This window comes from Gymnodraco acuticeps, unplaced genomic scaffold, assembly GCF_902827175.1.
Source record: "Gymnodraco acuticeps unplaced genomic scaffold, fGymAcu1.1, whole genome shotgun sequence".
NCBI classification, from domain to species: domain Eukaryota; kingdom Metazoa; phylum Chordata; class Actinopteri; order Perciformes; family Bathydraconidae; genus Gymnodraco; species Gymnodraco acuticeps.
In genome coordinates, this window is record NW_022992308.1 from 1694309 (window position 1) to 1709946 (window position 15638).

A 15638-nucleotide genomic window follows, 5' to 3' on the forward strand; every position below is an offset into this window, starting at 1 on the left:
AGGAAACAGAAACGGTGCGTAAAAAAAGCGTGATGATGTTTTTTTCTCAATGGGTAATGGGAGATGGACACTGCTGCACAACATCTCGTTTCTTTAATTCAATTCCGCACCGAAGAGTAATGGGGTTTGGGATTTTGTAACCGCAGGCTTGTGGTGATGGAGGGGAGGTTGCATGAACATATGAGACCCCAACTGTGCGGGTTTACTGCGCCCCCTCCTGTGGGCTGCTGGAGACGAACACAACGGGGAGGAAAAAAACAAAACAGGATGCATCGATGATTATTATAAAAACAGTTACATTTTCTAAAATTCCCAACAATATAAGTCAATGAATAACAGTGAAAGTGACTATGTGATGCGCAGAAGGATTGAGGATGTGTTTGGTGATCTCCAGCCGCATGTTTCCTTTATATTAATTAGCCTAATCAGCCTGCTTTTTTATTTAAATCAACGTGCACAAGCGATGCTTTCTTTATCTGAGGTGGGGAGACATGAAAGGAAACGAGATGGGCACTGGCACAACTGACTTGGGAATGGTATGACGAGACATGACACTGATATCCGCGCAACACCCAAAATGTTAAGACAACATTCAATGGTGTAAAAACCTGCATTGGTGTTTGTCCGCATTGTCTCCTCTCTCCAGGATCGGTGGGAAAAAAAATTCAGTCGAGTAGTCTATAGCGTGGGTCCAGCCGCGATGCTGTGCGTAATGTTTTTGAACGGTCGGTCAATGCGCAGACTGGTTGGAAATGACTGTTTTTATTGACGTCAGCGTACAGGCTAGAGCCCCCCCTCTCTCTCTCTCTCTCTCTCCTCCCTACAACTGCAGCATCTAATGGACTTGGGTTTACATTCCAGTCAACCATCTGAGCTTTAAACAGGAAATATAATCCAAGCAAAAAAGCAAAATTCAACACAATGTACCTTTTGGCTGTTCCAGAAGATTCTCAATGCATCCAAAGAGCATTTATTGGGGATCAAATCTAGGTATGGTCTCCTACAAGACATCCAACATCTTGATTAATTGTGTCCTAAATCTCACACTACAGTACACACACATGAAGCAGTAAATGAAATCTGACCACTTGACAGAAAAGGAAAGCAAAATAATTTAATAAATTATTACAAATTTATTCCAACTCCTTCAGCAACATGTTACAACCGACGGGAACATATTATTACACTATTAACACCTTCAAAAAAATATATCCACCGTCCCAGACCTCCTGAAAGAAAGTTGAAGCAGGAAGGCGACCGGCTGAAGTAAATGCAGAATGAAAAGCCAAAAGCAAAGTCACTGTATGATGCACACACAATATTCAGCAGTAACACCAAGTAGGAGATAGTTCACTTGATCGTTTAATACAAACTGTACCGGGGCGTCATTATGCATTATTAAAAACATGTTTGAGATGGGGCTGGTCCAATCATTTTTCAATATGGATATCTTATTTACACTTGTGCATCCCTCCATCACTTCATCTTTGGATCAGCAGTAACAGCCACCTGGTGATCAGCTGCTGACCTCATGAGAACATCAACGCTAAAGAGCGGGCAGAGAGAGGAATGAAGTGAAAGAGAGAGATGTCCAATAAATGGATAATTAATGTATTTGTTAGTTAGATTCTCAAATTGTCTTCATAATATCGCAGGAATATATTGACTTGAAGTGATTTCTATTTGTTTGCTTACGCTTAATAAGTACTACTGTATTTAACCTTAATCACGCATTTTTATTTTTATTTTCCTCGCTGTAATAGCATAGATAAAATCTATTAATCGCAAACTCTCTTCATTGGAGAACCAGCAGCAGCATTGTGCTGTTTTCACTTCTGTCCTTTTTTCACATTAAAAGAAAAAAACCCATCTAATATTGTCGAGCAGTTAAATAAATCATTTGAATATGTATCTCTCAGGTTTCCTCTTGACTGAAGGAAACAGTCACTAAGTGCTTTGAGCACCAGGAAAAGCGCTTTATAAACGTAATGTATTGTTATCATTACTGTGGTTCAAGCATCACAATATAATGAAGTTCAAGTCTAGTAAATCATACTGGTCCTGTTCCTTGATTTTTTGTTGTTGTGTGTTTTCAACCAAATCCAAACACATTCACACAGGAATGTGAGTTCAAACAACAAGAAGACTAAACTGTCAGAGAACTACAACAGAGATTTAAATATCTCTTTAAATTCAAGGAGAACAATAACAGTTCTTAGTCCTCAGCCAGAAACACTCACACTCGAATGTGAAGGTGCATCTCTGGCAGGATGAATTCTCGGCTAATCGAAGTTCCAGCATCACAAAGAAAGCAAATAAATGTCCCAATCACTGTCCTCGGGTATGGTTACGGTCTGTTCTACAGTAAGACTTGATGAGTTGTGCAGAGACGGAGGTTTGTTCTTGGTGGTCAGGATTGGAGGCAGATAGCGGGACGCTCCTTCACCCTCTGCTCTTCTTGTTACAGCATGATGTTCCTCAGCAGACACCCAACAGGTATTATAGAATCTCCAAATCTACATGACGGACCTCTGGGTTACGTTGCTGCAGAGGAACAAAACCAGGTTACATAAACATATGTGTTTGCTGTGCAGATACATTTCAATGATGAATAAAAGGAATACCATGCTGAAATGCTGAAAATAGGAGTTTTTATTTTATTTTATGACAACATTAGGCGCATTCACACCGCAGTACTTTTCCCACAAAGGTTCACCAGAACTTACTTCATGAGAACTCTTTAGTTCTCATGAACTAAGTACAGATTGCGTTCACACCGGAATAAGTCCCTGGGGGTGGATTAGGCAAATGAAGCCGCTGATGTCACTTCTTCTTCTTCTTCTGCTTTGGGTTTACTGGCAGGCCGCAAACCACTTCACGGCGTATACTGCAGCCCAAAGTCCCCGGCCGGAAGTCCCCGGAGTTGGGGACTGGCTTCAGTAGAAGCTGCTGGGACTCCCAGCAGCTTCTAGTGAAGCCTTCCGAGTAAATCGCCAGAACGCCGACACCTCCTCATCTCCACCGCACCCATGTTTTATTTTGTGTTGCCATAAGTTAGTCTCTCTGCGTTTCTGCGCTGGGCTAATGCTAATAATGCTAACGCGAGGATAATAAAATGGCGGCTTCACAAAACTTTTTGGGAGTTTTACGGGGCGTGGTTTGCTATCCGCCCAGCCAATCAGAAATATAGCTCTTTTCTCACAAGAGAGCCGCACGAAAGTCCCTGCTCTCTAGCAGCTCTCGGCTCTCTAGCAGGGACTTTCGTGGGGGTAAAAAGGTTCTCATGAACAAATTTTAGTACCGGCTCTTTTTGGTGTGAACGCGACAAAAGAGTTCTCATGAACTAAGTTCTCATGAACCTTTGTGGGAAAAGTACTGCGGTGTGAATGCGCCTATTGTTATCATTTCAGTACCTTGAGTTCTTTCTCCAAGCGGTCCACCTCGGCTCCCAGGGTGTCGATGATGTTCTCCCCGTGTTTCAGCATGAAGCTCTCCAGCTCCTCGGGGGTCTTCACCAGCTGAATTTCCTGCAGACAGAAAAAAAAAATAGAGAAAAATGTAAGCTTTAAAGATGAATAAGTTCAGTTTTAACAAGATTCCTTTTCCAAAATAAATAAATAAAAATGTTCTGTCAGAACGGCTTCAACCAGACCGAAGAGGGTCATTTAGGATTTCCCCATTCAGTTTGTTCAAAGTTACCGTCTGAGCTGCATTGTAAGGGCTGTTTTGGGAAAACACTCGGAGGTACAAATGTAGGTAGGAAAGCAAAAACATTTTGTTCACTCTGTAACGACTCATTTTATGTTGGCATCAAAGACGTGTTTATTGCCTACGATTAATAGTAGGCAATAAAAAGTAATAAAAAGGTAGAAGTCAACCTTGGAAGTTAAAAAAGTTAAAGAAAGGAAAGCTGTTTTATACAACATATGTCAGTGTTTCCCACAGATCTGAAATATATTTGGGCGGCGGGGGGGGGGGGAAGGTGTAACCAACATGTTTCTTTATTGACTTTTCATTCCTGTATAATCATTCTGCACAAAGATGGCACTATTTGTCAGAGCACTTCATCCTTCTGGGATTTCATGAAGAACAGCTCCAACGCCTGTGTGTATGGGAACGCCTCTGGTGCTGGTCCATTAACCGCCAGTGTTTCCCACAGATCTGAAATATACTTGGGGGGCTGGTGGTAGCGGGGGGGGGGTGACGTGCAACAACATTAACCTTTCTGTTGGTCGCTTGTTAGCAGACCCTTCACGCGATGGCAGAGCGAACAGGTACAGGTACAGGCAGGGCCCATAATGATAGCCCTATAGTTTAAATCTACTACCCACACATGAACATATGGAAATGGGTTACTATTTAAAAAAATTAATGTATTTAGGAACCTATCCATGTGATTTTTATTGGGGGTCGACCTCAAATCCTCTAGGGGGGTCCAGGGGCATGCCCCCCGGTAAGATTTTATTTTTTAGTAAATGCATCAATCTGGTGCATTTTGAGGGGAAAATAAAGAGACCAGATCTATGGAAACACCTATATGAAACAGAACTGTATACATTTCAATAATCATAAAATCATGGCCATAACCAATAACATACCATTTCCAATATGAAAAAAACACTGAAACTTGTTTATTAATTTATTTTTGGTTCATTTATAGTTGTGAGTGTGTCTGTGCTCCTGAATCAGCCTCTCCTGTCTCCCTCCTCTCCCCCTGCTCCTCTTTGAGGCAGCAGCAAAGACTAGTTTTCTCTCAACAAGTTTTAAAAGTGTATCTTACCTTTTTTCACCTAGTTAACTTTTTATTTATTTATTCATGCATATTTTACTAATCACATTACATTTCATTTAGCTGACGCTTTTATCCAAAGCGACTTATAATGACCGATTACAGGGACATTCTCCCTGGAGTAACTAAGGGCTAAGTGCCTTACTCAAGGGCACACTAGTGATGGTGTTCCTGGCGGGATTTGAACTCACAGCCTTCCGATCTTCAGCCATTAGACCAATCACTACCCTCTCAAATGGAAATATGTGTTTACATAAATGGTGACCACACCGTTTGAGAACCACTGAGAACTTAGACTAAGTTAACTATCTAAACACTCAGAGAGTGCTTTACCTCACCTCAGCTGAGGTTATCCCGAGCTTGAATGACACACAGAGACCAATCAAGGGCTTTGATTTATGATCTGTATGACAGTGGCCATGTCGGCAGGCCACATCATGTGGACAGCCAGTCACCCTGTGTGAGGCAGGCCACTTAACAGGCCAGAAGGAGGCGAGATCAGAGCAAGGGAGCAAGGGATCATTGTCCACAAGTTAATCGATTGTAGATGGCGTCGTGGTCCCGGACGAATAAAAAAAAATAATAAAAATTTTTTTTTTAAAACTAAATGGGTCGCGAAATATACTTGGGCGGCCGTTAATATACTTGGGCGGCCCGCCCAAGTATAGTCTATGTGTGGGAAACCCTGTATGTATTTCAAAGGAAGGAGGTATACAAATATAAATAATAAACAACTTACATTGAGGATCAGGTCAATGTCTTGTTTTTCCAGATAAGAACGTGTCACCACTCGACCATCAAAGTCAACTTCAGCCTTGAAGCGGACTTTGCTCAGCCCCAGATCAGTGGCCTTCACATCGTGGATCGCCCTGTTCGTAAGAAAATAATCATTTAGGAATCATTCAGGTGATGTAAGTAGGTAAACTATCATTCTTTAACATGGTCACATTGTTACTGAATACTTTTAGTGGATTAGAAAATCCTATCCTACAGACTTAAGACCACAGTTTCTCAAAGTGAATGCTGTGCATGCTGGGACAGGGGTATTTAACCAGAATCCCTTTTCCCTGCTCAGCTGGCCCTAAAGACGGTTGCATGTAAACACCAGTAAATCTATTTTAAGCCCGACTGTGTCCATGGACATCAGTGTGAGCCCCGCAGTGTGCCGGTCCACTCACTGACCTCACTGCAGGGTCGTTCTCCAGGAACTCGGTGAGCTTCTGCACGCGGTCGGGCTGGATGGAGCGGCCCAGCAGAGCCTCTGTGTTCGTGTAGATGAGGAAGGCTGAGACACCGCCCAGCAGGGTGCCCACCCCCAGAGACCCCAAACTGTCGTAGTAAGGGTTACCTGCAGAGGACAGGGGAAAGGACACAGATAGAAAGAGTGAAATACATCTGGATCATTGCCACATTGACAGGAGAGACCAAAGTAAGGAAACATGAGAGAAATCAACCCAGTAATAAACCCAAAGTAATAGTAGTAGAAAAATAAGCAATAACAACTCATTACATTGCATGACTTAGGATAATATATTTACAATCAAAGTCTTTGTGTCTGTACCTGTGAGGGAGGTGAGCCCCATGCAGCTGGCAGCCATGATGACTCCTAACACAGCAGCAGCGTCCTCCAGCAGCACCACGTTAGTGCTAGGGTCTCGACTCTGCATGACTGCACACACAAAGAAAACACGGTACACATCAACCACATCCTGAACATCCAGATATGTACATTAAGAGACTGGCATTGATTGAAATGATATGTTAAAAGTGCGTTTCTTTGTTTCGTTTGTAGCATTATCGCCGATATGATTTGAGTCAGACTTTTCTTCAGGAACTCTGCCTGAATGACTGTCTCTAGGAAGGGACAAAAAATGACCTTGTTGACACCTGGGACCTTCTTTTTCTCCCTCTGTGTGTTTGTTTCATTCTTCTATCTGTGTGAGTGGAGTGCTTCACTTTTGCTTTGGTTTGTTTGTGTAGCTTGTTCTCATAATGGTGGAAAGGAAGTCTTGTGTCTCACTCTCCCTTCTCCCTGAGGGTTTCTGTCCTTTTTCCTCTGTCAACATTATGAGGAACTTCCGTATTTGAAGCAGTGTTTCCCAAACATCGATTCATTTGTAAATTGTAAATGAGATTTTTGGGAGAACAAACCCCACAGATCCTCAACTCCGGTGTGTCTCACTCATTAACAACGCAGCACAGAGCAACAAGAACGTTGTCTGCTACAGTAGCCATGAACTCTCATGTATTTTCTTATTTGAGGGGGGGGGTGGATGCGTGGGCCACCCGAATAGGTTAAGGGCAGCATTTCCACCAGGGGGGCATCTTGCCATCATTTGACGCCCTTATTCAGCTCGGAAAGCCCTGAATTCAAGCCGAGGGCGTCCAAAAAAATTAAATAATTCGAGAGAAGATCGAGAGTTTTTATAGCTTGAAATGAGGAAAAGGAAAAAGGACAAGGACATCCCTCCGTTGAAGGGGCAAAGAGTCTGGTGGGATTATTTTTCGCCGCCAGCAAAGCATGTTCCTGTGACGGAAAGTGTACTGCCGAGCGAGCCTTGACGGGGGGTGCTAGTGGAGCACGCGCCGGAGCCTCCGTGGTAAACTGTGGTAAAATGAAGAGCCGTTTAGGGGCCGAAAGAGCCGGCTCTTCTTAGTGAGCTCACTAAAAAGAGCCGGAATTCCCATCACTAATACGTAAAGAGATAGTATCTATAAAGGGACGGCTCAATTCAAAATTCAAGTCACGTGACACAACGTGACACCACACCTCCCGCTCTCAGGGTGGACGCCCTCTCAGCCCTGGTCTGGCGGAAACACTGGTTAAGAGGCCTTAGGCTTTTCTTGCCGGGGGTGGGGGGTGTGCGGTGCCCCCACAAATAGAATCAAATTCTGTGGGAAACACTGTGAAGCATGGGTGTAAGCTGCGTTTAGTCTTGTATGCTGTGCATATCGTAAAGCCTGTTAAAGGGTTGATGTGATATTGGGCTATATAGTTTGAATCGACTTGATTTGACTTGGCTATTTGCCTCAACCTCACATCTGACCGGATCAAATCAACACCTTGAGTTTCATTTGAACACTTTTGTGTCATATGCTTTCAGTTGGAAATCATCCTCATGGGGAAATGCTGTCTGATCTATAATGTGAAAATGGAATCAGATGCAACAATTACTAACATAAATATTTAGTATGACATACCATATTCATGAAAAGATACTCCATGTATCCGGGCACTCCTTTTTATCTCATTGATGGCGACTAGTAACGTGGCTGGAAGGAGAAAATACAAAGAGATGTTTCAGTACAAAATGCAGTGTTTTTGATGTCAAATTGTCATCAAAGATGTAGAAGGTTAGATACCTCCTTCAGACACCAGCGAGCCGGCCAAAATACAGTAGGCCTGTAACACAGAAATGCAACGTCTTGGGTCATTATCATCCTTTATTTATCGTGTATTACAGACTGAGTCAAAACAACAGACACTCACCCATAACAAAGACTCCATGGGCTGTGGGTGCAGCAGGCCCATGATGCCATGGTACCAGGAGAGGCCCGCTCCCATCATAAAGATGCCCACCCCGCTGATCAGGGAGGCAATGTAGCGCATGTTGGAGAAGCCATACCTGGAAAATACGAAGGGTCAACAAAAAGCAAGACTGGTTCTTCAATAACATTTAGTCCAATACTATTTTGACAAGGTGATACACCAACGACGTTCTGCAAAAATGCTGTTTGCAAAGGATTCTTCTGCAAACTTCTAATCTGTAGACTAAGACCTATATTTTTACTCTTTGGTGACTGTTTTTCTTGGGAAGTGCTTTTCTTTACAGTATAGTACGGTGTGGTGCTTACGGGTGCCCGGCATCAGGGTTGCGGACCGACTGGCTGATCCCCAGGGCGAGCAGAGCCTGGTTGCAGGTGTCGGCCAGAGAGTGGATGGCCCTCTGAGAACATGCTGGCTGATCCAGTGTAGACCCAAGCCAGGAGCTTAAAGATGAAGTTCAACCCATTGCTGCAGAGAGAGACAAAGAGTAGATGAAGCACACAGAGGGCGATGAAATGTTTATCATCTAGCACAGCACTAGTTCTGATTAAGCTGTCTACAGATGTATTGACTAGCTTAGATATCCGTTACTAAACTATTTTAGCTTACATTTGTATGTTTGGATGCTCCTGAATGACAGCATGTACACACAAACTGGACCTCTGCTCGACGCAGCACTTAACTCACTGAGTCCCGTGCTTCCTTGTGCATAAGTGAAGGAAACGTGCTGCTGTTCATGTGACTGCACATGTCCTCTAACACAATCATCCTAATTCAATAGGCAGAGGAATCTCATGTGAGACAAGGACCCGTGCAGGTCCTGATACAAGATCTCACTTTCTTCTAAATCTTTATAGAGTTTGAAAACTGTACAGTAGAGGATATTTATGTGCATTAGAGATATAAAGTGAACGTAGGGCTGTGCGATTATGGCAAAAATCGCGATTATTTTTGGTCAATAATTGATATCACGATTAATAAAAAACGATTATCCATTTACTTTGAAAACATCCAAAAAATGTGAACAGTATGTTTTTAACAGTTGATTACCCTGAACTTTAAGTATCATTTTAATACTTTTTTTAAAATAACTTTTTTTTTTTTTTTAAATAAAAAATAATAATCGTTTTATTTAGATTACGTTGTTTTCGTAATCGTTGCAAGCCAAAATCGAGATTAAAATACGATTAATTGAACGTATGTTTTTTCCACATGTAGTCAACCATTTTGTGCAGTTTCTCAAAAGTTACCATTTGATAGTCAGTTCCTCTCTAATCCAATATCCCCACTTTGTGTATAAAGTAACCTAGTTAGTCAGAAACAAGGGCGAGTATTTAGACTTACATGCAAATAGCCACCATGACCACCTTTCCTGGTCCTTCGAGGAAAGTTGCCCTCGGGCCCGATCGAGGCTTTATCGAACAAAGGAAAAGCAAAGATACATAGCAACCATCATTAATATAAGGCAAGGCAAGTTTATTTATACAGCACCTTTCAGCACACGGCAACCCAAGGTGCTTTACAAAATAAAATAAAAGACATTTAAGAATAAATACAGTGGAAGCACATTATAAAATGGCATTTAAAAAGCAAAGATAATAAAATAAACACAACAGGTATAAAATACATGGATAAAAGCCATACTGCAGTTTGAATTTGAACAACTCATCCAAATGCAGCGTCAAAAAGATACGTTTTTAATCTCGATTTAAAAGTATTAACAGTTGCAGCTGACCTGCAGGATTCAGGGAGTTTGTTCCAGATGGTCGGGCATAACAACTAAATGCTGCTTCTCCATGTTTAGCTTTATAAGTAGTTTATATACATATATTGGGAAAATACAGCTCTGCCAAATTCTATATTGATATATAGATGCAGTGACCTTGGTTACAGATACAAAGGTCACACAAATACAACACCACTAATATCCACATCACTGTCTCTTTTACATATAAAACGTGATGTGGAGAAGTGATCATATAATCAAAAGAAATGGCAGGAAAAAAGCGCTCACCTTAGTGTTTCCCCAAAAGTCTTTGTATTCCTTCAACAGCTGTTGATTCCGAAAAATATCTGCTTATCAGTGAATAAGAGAAACAGATAAACCAATATGTCCAACAGTTCATGGAATAAAATATTAATAACAGTATTGAAACAATCAGGTTATACAAATATTAAGCACATAACCCCCTGAATAACTGAACTGTGATTGTATTGTTTCACTTGGGTTTTGATTTGGAGCGAGATATTACACTTGGTAATTTGTAAAAACGTTGGCTATTATATTAAGTTACATTTATAGTTAACTCAGGCTAACTATTTACCCCTTGTTTGTAGTCTTTGTGCTAAGCTAAGCTAACCTGCTGTATAGAAAAGGTTTCGCTCTTCTCATCAAACATTTTGCCATAAAGACATTTTTGAACTTTTGCTTACAACATCATTAATACATTTTCAAAAAGACGCACATGATGCCAGGAAAAACCAAACACTTACTCTCTTGGTACTCTCTCTCCACTTCTTTCCTGACATTTTTCTCTCGGGCTAGAGCTTCATGGCTTCCCCACACCTCCAGAGCTCTAACAGTCACAGAGAGAAATAAACACATCAACAAAAGTTATAGAGAAAATTGGTGGACTGTATAAGTTATCTGGTGTTTATATTCTATATATTTCAGAAGTGCATAGAACTAACTTGGCCTCCACGTCCGAGCGCAGAAACACAGTGAACGCCTCGGTGTCGTCGTGGGGGCTGCGTCTCCTGATCTTCCGGAGCTGTTCCAGATCACTGTCAACATAAAAGGGGGAGATGGGGGAGAAAAAGATTTAGAAAGACCCGAGTTAAATGATGCTAGGCAGTTTTAAATGAGCTAACCACAACAGAATGCTTACTTATTAAAGGTCCCATGTCATGGCCATTTCTACTGATCATAATTCCATTGTTGAGGTATACTAAAATACATTTATATTGTGCAATTTTCCAAACTCACATTGGTTTCTCATACAGCATCTCTGTATAGTATGTGTATTCACTCTCTGTCCTAAACGGCTTGTTGGAGCTCCTGCCCCCCCTCCCTGTGAGCCCAGTGGCCGTCTGCGAGACAGTGAGACACAGCGAAACACAGCCCGAAACACACGCAGCCTGGCTGCGTGTGCCCAGGCTGAGTTCTGCGGTGTCTCGCCGACCCCACACCAGTGAGCCAGTTCACAGCGTCTCGCTCCTCGCAGCAGCGAGCCTCGCAACTTCCCGCAGAGTGTGTGTGTGTGAGGAAGTCCACGGATTGGTCCAAACGTAACGGCTCCGCGGACGTAACGGCTTGGACCAATCTGCGGAGCCGTTACGTCACTATACCCAAATACGTCACTGTACCCAGGAAGTAAACAATGGAAAAAGAGAAATCTCCAACGAGGCGTTCTGAGGCAGCACAGACAGGTATTTTCTGTGTTAGAGTTTTACTCGCTACAGGGTGTGCTTTGAGGGTTTGTGACTGCAGACCGTTTACATGCAGAAAAAGCTACATAACACACAAGGGGACGGGTAATAACCAGAAAAGCAAGACATGGGACCTTTAACTATTAACAAAGGACTGTGTGTTGTGGTCTGCCAGTATCTCAGCTAGTACTGAACATGGTTAAACTGAACAGATGAGCATTTATTACTAGTGCTGAAACAAATCATTTTTTTCCTTTAATCGAGAATCTTCTGATTTTTTGTGGGATTAAGCGATCAAAAACGAGCATTGCAACTTTGTACAGACAAAATGTGGTGTCTTTACATCTTCTTTTGTTTGACAGAAAGAAAGAAAAAAAACATAAACTGTACGGCAATCAATGATAAAGAAAGGCAGCAAATAATCTAATGTCAGGGGCTGGAATCAGAGAGCATTTGTTTTGACCTTGTATTCTGTCAAACATCTCATGGATCAATTGACAAACTCTTTTAGCCCTTTTCAACTCTGATCATTCAAAATGTGTCATGGCGACAGTTCAGTATTGCTTTGTATTCTACATAAATGAAATTGAGTTTGAGGAACAGGAGGTACCTTGGTTTGAGGCAGAACTCATTCATGGCTCTGACTGCTGTGATGAAGTTGTTTATTGTGTACTTGGCTCCATATTCCCTTTTCTTCAGGACTGCCCGAACTGCATGTGACAACAGAGGGAAAAAATGAAGAGTTTAATCCGGATTCATTAGCCTTTCATCTTGACCAAGCCACATAACCGTGCACACATTACAAAGATAGTACAAATAAAAGCTAAATATAGTGTAAGGCAGCAGGTCTGTGTAATGTCAAACATGCACAGATGTTGTTCCTTACCTTTCACCTGAATTGTCTCAGTTTTCGTCAGCCCCTGAGATGTTGGCACTGTGAGAGAAATGTTTTAATGTAACCAAAGACATTAACCAGTGAGAAATTCTTATAGGCAACAACATTAACAAAACGTCTACGTCCTTTGGTTGACAGGGCACGCTAAAATCTACTTTTGAGAACTTTAAAAAGAGGATAGGGATGCTAGGATATTGGGATTGGTACCAGCAGATAAAAAAGGCATTTCAATGTTATTATTGGCCAGAAATAAAATAAAACATCCAATATTACCCAAAAATAAATATGGCATGTTTTAGGTGTAACATAAGTTAAACTGTTTTCTAATTTGCCCAGGGTAAATTCAGTATGTTATGTCTGCCAGTGGGTATAACATGTTAGTTCTATTACAAGATGAGGTTAACCTTTCCTCCAATAAGGTTTGGATAAATATCAGAGTGTATCAGTATCAAACCAAATGAGTTAGAAGTACTGAGTTTTGTGCATTCCTAGAAAGTATTAAAAACTAGTGTACATAATGCAATGACGCACAAAATGCCAACAATTGACCGTCTTTAAACATCTACACACTGCTGTACTATCGTGGAACATTGAAGTTATTCACCTGTTGGAACTGGGATGGAAGCAGCAGACAGGACCTGTTCTGCTGACGGAGCATCGCCTGACGCAGGTTTTGGGGGATCATCTTTACTGGAGCCAGAGGTAGAGTAGTACTGCACCTTGCCCAGCCCTAGAGAAGCAACACGGCAGTCTGGAAGGCTGAACCACATGCTGTGTATGCCTGCGCTCTGCCAACCTGCAAACAGATTGTATGACAACACTTTGTTTTCTTGCACTGCAAAATAATCTATGGTTCCAAAGAAAGCGTAGTAAGAACCATAATGTACGTAATGCTTCAGCTAACCTCTAATATCACTCTGATACAGTCCAGACGCAATATCAATCGTATGTTATGTCTAAAGCTTTCTATTTAATAAGGGTGTAAAAAATAATCCATCAATCTGTATTAATTCAAGGACCAACTGTCCAATATCATGGATGCATACATCACTACATAGGATTTTAACGATATATCTTTATTTATAAATACCTATAACAAGTATGTGTCTACCCCTAGTGCACCTAAAAAACATTTGCACTTAAACATGGTTAAAGTGGCTCTTTCTAGTGAACAATAGGACGTCTACTTTTACTCCTAAAATTATGAGAGTCTTCCAATGTCTATAAAAGCCTAGTTATACAATTGTGAAGTCATATTGTAGTTACTTTTGTGAGTAGATACAAATGTTACTGTGTTGATTGGCATATCATATCTTCTCATATAAATACCAGTCCCATGAATAGTCTCAGAACAACATTATGGCAGACTTTCGGATATCATCAGATATAATATCGTTGACTAATTTACGGAAGCTTGTGATTTACACCCTACTGTTAGAGCTTCCCAACTACATCACACCATCATTAATATCTCCTTACTACAGTATAATGTCCAGCAACTGCTTAACCTCTTATTTGATATCCCAATACCGACTGTTAAAATATGGTGCAATAAACTTGTAATGTGCAATATACACTTTTTTGGTAATTCTACTGTGCAATCATCATTTAAATGTGCAAAACATAATTTTAATAAATCTCAAACCTTAATGTTCACTTAGCTATTTAAATGCTGCTACTCATTTTTAGACATGGATTGGAAGAGTACTTATCAGTTAGCTACTGTTTCTTATTGTCAGTCTTTTCTACCCGTTATGTCCCCGCTGTGCAAATAATAAATGGTTCTGATTATGTACGCACTTATGTTGGAAGTGCTGGTTTCAGGTACTGTGCACTTTTTACATTTAGACAACCTTGGAGATTTAAAGCTTAATCTTCTGACGATTGCTTATGTATTCTTGTAAATTATATGACTTGTTCTCAGGTCTCTCTTGAAAGAAAGTAGATATTAATCTCCCAATTAAATAGATAGATATAAAAGTACAAGTGTCCTCACCGTGGCACAGCTGGGGAAGCCTCGGGGAGCGTTGTGACAGGGGCGACCTGTTCTGCATGGACACCCTGCAGAAGGCATGCCATGGTCGGTGGGCCAGGCTGGGGAACATCCTCGCTGTAGCGGGGGTCGGTTCCGAAAGGCTGGAACTTGCTGTGCAGAGAAGCGGATAGCCCGGTCACTGTTAGGTTAGCATGTCAACTTAACCCAGTTCAGACAGATTAACACCATGGAGACATGTTAACACCTCAAGCAGTACCGTTAGCAAACTATTAACACAGCTGGCATTTGTTTCTGTTGGTCACTAATAGTAAGTTTGCTCATCAAATATTGTCTATGCCGGCCGGCTAGCACGAACGCAGTTGCAGCGCCACCAACCCCGGCGGCTACAGAGCCAAATACTTGGCTAACCTAACCAGCTAGCATGCTAAGCTAGCATCGTTAGCCAACAAAAGTAAAAAGTGCCGTGTAACATTTTAATTACTCAGAAACAACTGACACCTAATAGCAAGTATTGTAGGCTGAGGTCATTCAAACTTAGAGCCAATACCTTTTTATTGCGAAGTTTGTTCTGCATAATCTGTATCCATTTTGAGAATGTATGGTCAAATTGATGATACGCCGCTATGGACGTAAAGTAAGTGCAACAAACACACACACGTGACCTGTGACGACACAAGTCCCGTTGTCTTCTCGTGAGAGTGTAATCCGTTTAAGTGTTATCTTTACAAGTATCGCGATATTCTGTAAACTGCTGTACAAACAAGGTCATCCGATGTTCATGTCCCTGGTCCCCCCATATCATTTAGAAATAGGCCTATATTTAATTTAATCCATAAATGAAATGTATCCTTTAACAATTTTACTTCAAAAATAAAGTCAATTTCGAGATTTCTCACTTATGCTACATAAACGCAGCCCAGGTCAACGAGGGAGGGGTACATTTTGTCAGATTGAGGAAGAAATTCACCAGGAGAGTTTTCTT

The 15638-nt window shown here is 41.4% G+C and overlaps 1 protein-coding gene across 1 annotated transcript; it reads right to left on the reverse strand.

The window, feature by feature from the left end:
* Nucleotides 1-1092: 1092 nt before the first annotated feature.
* Nucleotides 1093-15333, reverse strand: slc30a9 (solute carrier family 30 member 9). Its single transcript, XM_034208181.1, is given in 19 exon segments — nucleotides 1093-2544; nucleotides 3414-3527; nucleotides 5529-5658; nucleotides 5972-6137; nucleotides 6351-6458; nucleotides 7991-8062; nucleotides 8153-8192; nucleotides 8280-8415; nucleotides 8645-8733; nucleotides 8735-8804; nucleotides 9681-9748; nucleotides 10351-10409; nucleotides 10830-10912; nucleotides 11028-11120; nucleotides 12376-12475; nucleotides 12652-12699; nucleotides 13265-13456; nucleotides 14657-14806; nucleotides 15204-15333. Coding segments are annotated over 18 exon segments (1722 nt in total). The 5' UTR covers nucleotides 14766-14806; nucleotides 15204-15333; the 3' UTR covers nucleotides 1093-2499.
* Between the last annotated feature and the right edge of the window lie 305 nt (nucleotides 15334-15638).